This window comes from Stegodyphus dumicola, chromosome 6, assembly GCF_044657685.1.
Source record: "Stegodyphus dumicola isolate Sdum_Otavi_A_Nest chromosome 6, ASM4465768v1".
Taxonomy (NCBI): Eukaryota; Metazoa; Arthropoda; class Arachnida; order Araneae; family Eresidae; genus Stegodyphus; species Stegodyphus dumicola.
The window spans coordinates 69,102,726-69,114,752 of record NC_140773.1 but is presented as its reverse complement, the minus strand read 5'-3'; the positions used below and the strand labels follow the sequence as shown (position 1 = coordinate 69,114,752).

The 12,027-nt window shown below is 31.2% G+C and overlaps 1 protein-coding gene across 5 annotated transcripts in view; it reads left to right on the top strand.

Moving 5' to 3' along the window:
* LOC118202161 (targeting protein for Xklp2-like) overlaps window positions 1-11,761 on the top strand; it is a 101,390-nt gene extending 89,629 nt beyond the window's left edge. For 2 of the 5 annotated variants that reach the window (XM_085818481.1, XM_035374311.2), the window contains one exon: window positions 11,381-11,761. In XM_085818481.1, coding sequence (XP_085674607.1) covers window positions 11,381-11,682 — 302 coding nt within the window. In that variant the 3' untranslated portion in view covers window positions 11,683-11,761. The remainder of the gene's footprint in view (window positions 1-11,380) is intronic. The other 3 variants (XM_085818482.1, XM_035374312.2, XM_085818483.1) reach the window with 3 other exon arrangements.
* The last annotated feature ends 266 nt before the right edge of the window (window positions 11,762-12,027 follow it).

Here is a 12,027-nt window from a genome sequence, read left to right as displayed (position 1 = left end):
CCCCTCACACACATGCGGAAACCTTTCCCTTTAAGAAGAGCAATAAGTTTGGGGGAGTTTGTTTAGGAACGTGTAAAATTCTCGCCATGCCATCGTATCTAGTATATTGTTATTGATGGTTACAGTTAGTTATCCTTGCAGAAAGGAAAATTTTTGTTCTTAAATGTGCGTTAAGTGACAGCGAGTACAATATGAACGAAATACTGAAATAAACTGCTCAATCACATCCTATACGTCATCTTTCCACAGTATCCACTAATGTAACCAAATACGTGGGGGCGAAAAGCGTAACCGGAAACTTTGCATTCATCCTTAGGAGTCAGATTCAGAACTCATTTTACCCCTGACACACATCCGCTTGATGGCTGTAATTATATCAGCAAAGAGCCGTGGTCAAAGAAAACATTCTCTCTCACCAAGATTCCCCTCTTTCTTTTTTTTTTTTTTTTTTTCCCACCCACTTATATCCTCACACCCTCATTCAGTTTTGGCCTCTTTTTAGCATTATCTTAATTTTCATCAGCTATATTTTAAGTATATTTAATTTTTGTGATGATAAAAGAACTTTTTTTTCCCTGCGATCAGAGCTTAAATTGTTCCGGAGCCTGGCTCCGATGCTTCTTAGTTTTTGTGATAAATTATAATTCTAGCCAGACCCTAAATAAGAAGGTTGCGGCACTCCTTGTATGTAATTGAATAACAATTTGGATAGAAACTTCATTTCGGAAATTTTATTTTTAGCAATAAAATTATATTGAAAATCGCTTATTAAATTTTAATTTACCTCTTTACATTTAATTTAATTATATAATAATTATTGATTAAATAGCAATTTATAAACATTAATTAAATAGCTATTAATTAATTTGATAATAATTAACTATTTAATTTTAAAGTTATTAATGAATTTAATAGTCATTTTATTTATTTATTTACTCTTGTTCCTCTTTGCTGACGGTCTTCCATAGGGCTCCGGCACTTCTAATTTTAGAAATTAAGCCCTGGTTACTGAGCAGCTTAAATTAAAATTAAATTGTGTACTTTGACCACTAGTCCACATTTTTAGTTTGAATTTGACTCTTCTCCTTAAATTGTATCACCATGAGCTGTAATTGATTTTGTTAGCATAAGAACATTCCTTTATGTTCTAAGTCCTTTTTAAATTAAAGTTTTATTTAAACCTTTGTTTGACTTTGTAATTACTTTCAGACATAGGATAATTTGTTTCACGTCTCTTGCAAGGAGGGGTTAAACTATTTAACTTTTACCAGATCAAGTAAACCCTCATAGGTATATTGTGGAGAGGTTGACGAGTTAGGAGATAAAGCACACAGAAACTAGTGAGAACAATGGCTTGCATATTGAGACAAATTTCTAATTGTTAAAATATGATGCTTAAAGAGAAGGAAATCGATATAAAGTAGCCAAATGTTTTATAGCTTTTAATGTGTAATTATCCTAATATCGTTTAAGAATATATGTCATAAATTGCATGTATTTTAAACTGTGAAATTTTATTACAGAATGATTTTTAAAGGGCTTTTTTAACAAATATTATATTATTAAAAAATAAATAAAATTGAATAGTGGCCATGTAAATACATAATGACTAAGTAGTAGTATCTAATGTGATTATTTATAGTACCTAATTTGATTATTTATAACTAACTGCTTACCCTTACAAATTCTCTCTGCATGTTAAAGCGAGTTATTGCCATTCATTGATCCCTACTGTGGTCAGAAGATAAATAGAAGTGCAAAAATATAGAAATGTAAAAATTCATGTAAAACTTATTCTTCGCATCTAGTGAGAATTAATACAAAACAACTTATCACCTATAGTGCTCTAGTGGCTTATTTTAACCTTAAAGAATATTAACTGGGTTACAATCCCTGGAACTCTACACAAAGCTACAACACTAACTGTGTCAAACAGAGCCCAATTAACTTTCAGGACTTGTCAACCGTGCCTACATCAGGGTTACATGTTTGTTTTGATGGGCAGGTCTCTCTCTCTTTGGGCAAGCAGCAGCAGTGACAACAGCCCGTCTTGTGTTATGAATCATTTTGATTATGATTTTACTTCTCATTTTAACCTATGCTGTTTGACATAAAATCTACCTGCTATTTCCTAAACATCTAGGCTGAGCAGGTATGTGACAAAATGAGACATTAAAATATATATATATATATCAACATAAAGCTAACATAATTAGCACAACATAAATAAAATGGCACTTATTTTCTTTCATATATCTCCAACTATTATAAGTGTAAAATATAATGCTACTTGATAAATTTCATAAAGTTTATTTTATTCTCAAACTTATTAATAATTATGTTATGTTTAATAATAATGCATCCTACTTACGTATCTGTTTATTTTTAGGATGATATTACAAAAGTGAAATTCAGACATGGATAATATTTTTAATTGAATTTATTCAGTTCCCATTTTCTCATAGGTCCTTAATTTTCTCCATAAAATGGTCCTTAAAAGTACTTAGCTTCCGTATGCAGAAATGCGTATGAACTCTGATTATGCGACACTAAGTTTGGTGACTTATCAACATTTTGGCAATTTCAAGATAAGTTCATATTCAAAAATTTTTTATTCGGAGATTTGCAGTTTTTTTTTGCAAACATAATAGCATTGATAAGTATCATTAAAATAATGATGATATATAAAAATTATACAGTGTCTCACAAAAGTGATGGGACACTTGTGCTTTACAAAAGGAAACTGTAATAAAATAAATTAAAAAAACATGCAAACTTTTTTGTGGGTGTGTTTCATACTTAAATTTAGTAACAATTATTACATAACATACATTTTCTCAAAATATTAAAATATTAATTTAATAAAAATACAATTGTTTAGAACGGAGCAAAAAATGGCTCACATAAGTGATGGGACACCATTAGATACTACTACGTACTACAATAAAAATATTTTTTGGGGTTTTTATTTTTACTCAAAAGCAATTGGCAATAATTTATAAAATCGTCTTCAGTATTTCTCTCCAGTTTGTTTTGGAATTTTTGTGTTTTTTAGCTCTGTACAGCCATGAATGCTAAACGAAAAGAAACTTTGCCTGAAATTCGAAAATTAGTTATTAATTTGCATATTGAACATGAAAAATCTATTAGAGAAACTCCTGAAACAGTTAACCTGAGTCATTCAACAGTTTACAATATCATTAAACGATATAAAAAGAATCATATGATTCAGGATAAAAGAAGACCTGGCCGACCATCAAAGCTATCCAATGGAATAAAGCGAATTATTGTTCGAAATATTAAAAAAATCCAAGAATGAGTGCTCCTAAAGTTGCTGCTGATTTACAAGCATTATAAGGAGTAATTGCTAAACTTGAGACTATAGGAAGAGTAATTCGATCTGCTGGATATCATGGTAGAGCAGCCAGGAAAAAATTCTTCGAAAGTGAAAAGAATAGAAAACTCGGACTGGCTTTCGCAAAATCCAACATAAATAAGAATTCTGATTACCAGAATGAAGTTATATTTGCTGATGAGAGTAAATTTAATATATTTGGTTCTGACGGTAGAATCGTGGTGTGGAGAAAACCCAGGGAAGAATTTCGAAAACAGAACTTGATGCCAACGGTAAAACATGGTGGAGGAGGAGTTATTGTATGGTGGTGTATGTCGTCTGCTGGAGTTTGTACTCTTGTTTTTATTGACAGTATAATGGATCAGTACAAGTATATTGATATTTTAAATCAAAATTTGAAATCATCTTCAGCACGAAAATTGAACTTTCGTAACGATTTTACAATTCTACCAGGACAATGACCCCACGCACACTGCTTTGAACATTAGACTCTGGCTGCTGTATAACTGTCCTGAAATAATAAAAACACCACCACAATCTCCAGACTTAAATCCCTTACAGAATATTTGGCAAGAATTGGAATCAAGAATTCGCAAACACACCATTTCTTCAAAACAACAATTAAAATCGGTGCTTCAAGAAGAGTGGGGTAAAATCACTCCAGAAATCACAAAAAAATTAGTCAAATCCATCCCAAGAAGATTAAATTATGTTTTAAAAATAAAAGGAAATCCAACAAAATATTAAAACCTTTTAAAAAGTAAAATTTTTGGATAAATATTTGATGGAAAAGTAAGTGTCCCATCACTTATGTGAGCCATTTTTTGCTCCGTTCTAAACAATTGTATTTTTATTAAATTAATATTTTAATATTTTGAGAAAATGTATGTTATGTAATAATTGTTATTAAATTTAAGTATGAAACACACCTACAAAAAATTTTTACATGTTTTTTTAATTTATTTTACTACAGTTTCCTTTTGTAAAGCACAAGTGTCCCATCACTTTTGTGAGACACTGTATTTAAGAAATAACATTAAAGTAAAATGTTTTTATTTTCTCCTACTATGTTTTAAAGTGGCTTTCCATTTTCGTAACTTAAGAATATTTTGATTCTGAAAAGTAAACAAGATAATAAATACTATATAGCACAGTTTCTGAAACGCTTATTAGGGAAAACAAAAATGCTATTGTAATTATTTAAAAATTAATTTCATTTGTCTTTTATTTATTTATTTTCATGATAAGAGTTTTCTCCCATGTAATTGTTTCAGGATATTTAAAAAAGGATATGTGTATTGTTTCCTCTTGAAAATTCACTTTACACTTTTCTTTCCCTCCCCTCCCAAAAGCCTTCTGGTTCTTTGCTCTTACAGAGTTGGTTGGGATAATTTTTCTTTCGGATTTTAGACCTTGCAACTTGGAAGGATTTGAAGACAAGATTCTTAGACCTACAGTTTGCAGAAAAATGTGATGAAATGAAAAGTGTCTTCATGGTATTAATGCATAATGGATGTGTTTTATAGAAAATTTGTTATGTATTTCTTATCTTTGAGACTTTTTGGAGAAACAGTGAAACCAAATTATTTGTATTTTTCCCTTTTGATCCCAAAATCTTTCTGTTAACATGTTTGCATTCTCATTATTCTCTTATCTTTCTACTAGACACAAAGACTGAAGAAATCAAAAAAAGCAAAGAAGATGAAAATTGACAATTGATTAAAAGATTTATTTATATGTGTCAATGCCTGCCCTAAATTCTAAAAATTGTGCTTACTCTAAGTTTTGTTGCTCCGTACTTCACTAAATTCTAAAAATTTTATAATGCTGGCTCTAGCACCAACTCTGATCTTATAACATTTTATGTTTATCCTCAGTACTCATATTATTAAAGAAATAAAATTAGCAGTTTCTTCTCTAAATTGTATGTGCAATCAGTTCTTTAGAGTAACAGAAATCTTTAATTATATCTGAAAATTCTAAACTGAAGAAGAAACTCATTGGATAAGAAATTGATTTTATAAAGAGAGAGAGAGAGAATTATTCTTCAAATTTACATTGTTGAAACATTTATAAATTAGAAGTTGAAGCAGAAACTAGTGGGAACACGGATTTGTTAATAGCATTTAATGTATCATTTTAGAATCAATATTGTAAATTATAAATGCTGTAAAATGTTCTTAGTTCTTTTTTAATGGATATGTTTTAGAAATTTTTAAAAAAATTGTAATTGTAACCATGTAATCTATTGATTAACTACATAATTTAATTATTTGTAACTAACTGCTCATCCATAGAAGTTATCTCTACATGTTAAGATGAGTTATCGCCTTCCATTAATCTTTATTGCAGATATGACACTTGACATAAAATTTGCATAAACCTCTAGACTGAGGGAGTTTATGACAAAATGAGGCATATTTATAAAAAAAAAAAAAAAAAAAAAAAACCGAAAGAGAGAGAGGGATTCAACATAAAGCCAACTAATAGTAAAATTTAAATAAAAAGTCTCTATTAGATTAGATTTAATAATAATGCATCCTATTTACAGATTTAAAATACAGTCAAAAGTCGTTAATCCGGACTCGTCGGGACTTCGGCGATTCCGGATTATCAATTTTTCCGGATTATAGATCATCAGTTTAAATCTCGTAAGATGGCATGCAGAAATTCCAAAATTAAAAATATGAAACCGTAATTTATGAAATAAAGAACAATTATGATCTAAAGGGTATCAAAATTTGCAAAAAGAAAAAGCTTAATATTTATTTGTTTACTTTATTAAACATTTCTTTCAATGTAAGTTGTTTAAGTTTTGCTTTGTTTCATGTGATAATACTTTCTCTTTAATTCTATTAAACAGACATAATTTCTTGTTCAGTTACAAAGTTCCGCCGTTCAAGTCCTATAATTGCTGTGTCAAGAACACCGACTAATTTGTCAATCGAAATTTTTTTGTTTTCAATAACCTCTGTCACTTTTCTTCGCTATCGGAAGCGAATTATAATGAGCAGGAACTTGTTTTAAATCATATCAAAGGAGCATATCGAGATGAAATACTACATTTGGTAAGGAATTATAAGCCAAATAAAATAAAAACATCTGCGCTGAAGATAAGGATAGTGCTGACAAATCAACTTCCAATTCATTAGGCGCCCGCCGCTGAGCAGCGTGAAAATGATAAACAGATTTCGGATTTCAAAACATACTTTCGCTTTAGATCCTTTACATATTAACAAATATATATCGGAAATTCTATTTGATATAATTGAAAGTTTAAGCTTACTTTTATAAAATTGCTCTTACAGTCTGCAAAAAATAATAAGCCGGATGCAATTCGAAAATTAAGGAACAACGCAATCATCAACATTAACTGAAATAGATAATTATTTAGCTTATACGTCCATTATACATAAAATGCGCACGCGAAAACGTATTCTGCACTTGCGCACACTCATATGCGCAGTCGTAAAAGGTCTTACGCGCACATGTGAACGCCTCTGCGCATGTGTCAACGCGGCGCATTGGCAGAAAGTTTTTAGTTTTGATGTCCGGATTATAGATCATTCCGAATTATGGGTGTCCGAATTAACGACTTTTGACTGTATTGAGTTCAAATATAGATAATTGCTATAGTTTATTCAGCTTTATAGGTCACTATTTGCTTTATAGGTCCTTAATTTTTTTCATTGATGGTCCTTGAAAGCCCTTAAAAGTACTTAATTTTCATGTGCAGAAATGTGTATGTACCCTGGGACTGTTTGGTAACAGTTTTTAGTTGATTTGAATTGTGTCCTATTGAGGCTTTATATAGAAGATGCATATCTCTTATTTCTTTAGTTTTGCATTTAAAGAGGGGGAATTGAAATATTCCGGCTAGCTTTCTGGTTAGTTGGATGCTAGATAGTCCAGCTTTTACTGTACCTAGGATGTTTCCAAAATTTTCGAAAATTAGATACCATAATTTCCGGAAGAAACGCTTCGGCGTTTACGTGTTTAAAACTTCTTAAACACATGTTTAAACTTAATTTTCAGCGGGTGCGGTGTTTAGGTGCACTAAAAATAAAATATTTCCTATGATGGTCATTGTACATAGTTTGAATAACTTTGTTATTGTACATAGACTGGTGCTGTTCCCACACAAAAGACCACTCAGTTGCTTTTTGCGAACGTTATTTTGTTTACATTCTTTCCCTTGAACAGACCTACATGCCTTATTCACCCTAAACGGGATCTCAGAACAATAACATTCTTCCCCCTTTCAAATCAGCATTCTCATCATTTTGAATAGTCTCTCTCCTCTGCCATTTGATGAATCTTCCAAGACCCATCCTCTCCCCACCCCCGCCTTTTCTGCAATTTTTTTTAAGGGTGGACACGACTCCACCTGCCTTGCAATAACGAACTGTGGCGTATTTCTCCTTCAGCATTAATCGATTTTTCTTGGCATTCTGCCAGATACAGATCCCATCAGTTTGGGTACAAGTACTTGTAGATAGTTTTTAAGTAAGAAGAGAGTGGAAAATTTTTTAAAATGGCACCTAAACGGCATAGAAGCTATACTGCTGGTTTTAAGCTTAATGTAATTTCATGTGCTGAACAAATTGGAAATAGAGCAGCAGCTTGAGAGTTTAAAGTGGACAAGAGATGTATTTGATGTTGGAGAACTGAAAAAAAAAAAAAAACTTTAAAATATGCCACAACAGAAACGAGCCAAAAGAAGTGGTAGTGTAAGGTGGCCGAATCTAGAGGACAACCTTGCAAACTGGATAAAGGACCAACGAGAAAGGGAATGGCAATTTCAATTGTAAAAATTCTCTTACAAGGATGGCCTTGTAATTTAAAGAGCAAATTTATAGCAAAACAAATGAACATAAATGATTTCAAAGGAGGGCTTTCCTGGTGTAGCAGATTTATGAAAAGAAAAAATATTTCTGTGCTTACTAGAACAACAGTCGGGCAACAATTACCAATGGACTGGCAGGATAAAAAGGCATCTTTCTAAAATATGTGACAGATATTATTGACAAAAAAAAAACTTCTTCAGTCATAGATAATAAATATGGATGAAACGCCGTTAGCTTTCGACTCTCCTGCAAACAGAACTGTTGATGAAACTGGTGCAAAAACTGTATCTGTGCTTACGGCGGGGCATGAAAGAATGTCATTTACATGTGTTTTAGCTTGTGCCACAATGGGGACAAGCTAAAGCCAATAATAATTTTTAAACGAAAAACTATTCCGAAGGGAGATTTTCCTAATGACATAATTATTTGTACAGACGAGAACGGCTGGATGTGCGAAACAATTATGTGTGAGTGGCTACAAAAAGTTTGGCAGTGTCGTAAGAGATCTTTTTTCCAACCAAAAGGGTTATTGATAATGGATTCCATGCGTGCTCATTTACTTGAGTCAGTGAAAACCAGATGTCAAAAATTGTCTACGACTGTAGCAATAATTCCTGGTGGTTTGACAAAAATCTTACAACCATTAGATTTGTCAGGTAATAAATCCTTCAAAGCTGAAGTCCGAAAGCGGTGGGAGTGTTGGAAGAGTTAAGGATTGCATACGTATACCAAAAGCGGTAAAATGCGTAGAGCATCTTATGAAGAAGTTGCAAAGTGGGTAGGAAGTGCGTGGAAATCGGTATAAACATTGTCAATATTAGCAGGTTTCAAAGAAGCTGAATTAGATAGAGACTGTAAACCAAAAGGATGAATGTGACGATCTGGAAGACTTGGACTTAGATCAGGATTTACTAAATCTTTTTAATTCAGATAGTGAAAAATCAGATTTTGATGGCTTCATATGATGTATAGTTTGCTGTAATTCCTCTTGTAAGTAAAATTTAAAATTTTCTTTTGTCATCCAAATTTAATATTTCATTGTTGCAACATTTTTTATAATATAGTCTGAGTATTACAAATATGGACTTCTTTAGTGGGTAAATGTAAATATATTCATGAAAGTAAATATATTTTCAACATTTCTTACCTTTAATTTATTTTTGAATTATGGTTTCATTTCATGCATTTTTCTTAACTGATATGTCATATATCAGGACATATGTTGAGATTTTGCATCGATACAGCCCACGACGATGTCACGCGCAATTTAATCTATTGCGATGTTTCTGTGTAATTTTAATTTTTTTCCCATCATTTTTTTCGAGTGTGGCATTTAGGCTCATGCGGCCTTTCTTCTGGAAATTATGGTATATTTTTATTTTGACAATTTTCATCAGTATTAACCCTCTGAGCAGCATGACACTTTTTTTGTCACCTGATATACTATATTAGCTCATAATCTATATATAAAGAAGAAAGTTTGCGTATTTGTCCTCTAATAACTGTTACTACTATAGCTATCATCGCGAAACTTTCTACAATTCTTTTCTGGGTCATGGAAAAGGTCGATGCCCACTTTTTTCCAAAAAAAGTAGCTAAAATTAGAAATGTTTATTAAAAACTCAAAAAAACGTTAATTTTCACCCTCATTTTCCTCAGTGACAACAGTCTTGCAAGCTGGAGATGATAATCTGCTTTATTTCAAAAGTTGTTGAAACTGCCCACTTTCAAATCGTAGAGTTTGTTAATAACAAATTTCTAATTTTCTTCAAGTTTTACAATGAAATAATAGCATTGTCAAACATTAAATACATTACTCTTGATTTCAAAAATTTGTGGGAAGCCATTTCGACTGTGTACGACTTTAATCAGCCATGATATAAACTAAAAACTCCGAAAACATTAATTTTTGCACTCTTTGTATGTTTGTATTTAATTGTTGCCCGAGTGGCAACAGTCTCGTGCGTTGGAGATAAAAATGCTTTGTTTTGAAAATTGTTGCTACTGCTCGCTTTCAAGTCATAAAGTTTGTTAATAAAAAAAATTTGTAATTTTTACAAAATCTCTCTATATAAAGAACAATGTTTGTTTGTTCGCGTTATCAATTTTTGTCACATTTAATCGAATAAAATTGAATATAGGTGAAATATTGTATGGAACTTTAGCTTTTATGGCCATTTGATTAGAAAGACAAAAATCATTAGAAATTAGCACAAAAATCATTGCATGCCATTGTTGGTGATATAATGAGAGAAAATTAGTTAATTTTTCTATTGGAATTTTGTATGTGGGTTCCATATTGCATCAAACCGAAAAATATATGACTATAAGTTGTTCTTTTTCATCGTTAGCAGAGAAGGATTACAGTGGTATTGTTCTCATTATTGTTAGATGCATTTCGCTCAATCTAACTTAACTGACATTGGGTACTCCCACTAGTTTAAGATATTTTGCTTTCTTTAATAGTGTAAATGTCATCTTGGTGAATGAAAGTTTATGAAAATAAAAGATTAAAATAAATAATTATACAAATTTAGCTGATGAATTCTGTTTAAATACAGGTCATCGTGACAGATCCAAAAGCCTGTGCTGCTCAGAGGGTTAAAATGCAGGTTTTCAACATAATTCCCATTTAATTGAATAACACTTATCTCAATAAAAAACTAACTTTTTAAGCCATTGTCAGAGAACTTTCTCCTATTCTGTCCTTATGGCATGGTTAAACTCTCAAAACAAATGCCCCATTTAGGTTTTTTCAAATGTAGGAACACAAGACTCCTTGCAAATGTTGAACAGTCTCTGAAGTTTCACACCATCTTTTTGGAAAAAAAAAAAAAAAGAAAAAAAAAAAAAAAAAATCATCCACTCTTTGCATTTTTCATGGTTTTAAAAACAGAGTTCCAAAAAAATATTAGTTAAACAACTGAATCAGACTAAATGATGCTGCACAACATAGCTACATAAGCATGTTGAGGCTTGTCTTTACACTGCTATTAGTTCTCAGAGTTGAACTAAAGCTCATTTACTAGAACTTTGGAAACATCCTACATATTATGAATTGCTCCAACAATAAAACATCAACCTTAATTAATTATAAAATATGTTTTTCAGTATCATTTTATTAATGAATGAACAATACATTAATAATTCATCATTATTATTATTATTATTCTAACAGAAATCAAAGAATTTGAACTCCAGACAGAAAAGAGAGCATCACAAAGACTTCAGCTCAAAGAAATAAAGCAGCAAGAAGAAGAAGAAAAACAAAGAAGGCTTCTTCAGCAAAAAGCACTGGAAGAAGAAAAGGAACGACAAGAGATCATGCAACTCAGAAAAGAGATTGTTCATAAAGCCAATCCCATTAGGCAATACAAACCACTTGAAATTAAACCTTGCCCTAAGGAACCAACAGTGCCTATTTCACCCAAATTTGCGACAGATGAACGTCTTCAGTCAAGACATGCAGCACAATTTTAATTTTATACACAATATTTTTATATATGGGAGTGCTATGAAATGATACTTTGAATTTTTAAATAAAATATTTTCTGTGTTATGTATTGCTATTTGAAGGCAAATATAGCCTAAAAGTGTTTTGTGATGCATCTATTAAAACAATTTTTAGTAACTTTAAAGGCTTTTTATTAATCTGAAGTATAAAAAATTATTATTTTGTTATGGGGGGAAAATATTAATATATAAATGGTGTCTTGTGCATATGTCATCTATATAGTAGGACTGTATATCACAACAAAAGCTGGAAAAAACCATGCTACAAAAATATGTTATATAGCAATACATATATTATTATTTTAATTACAT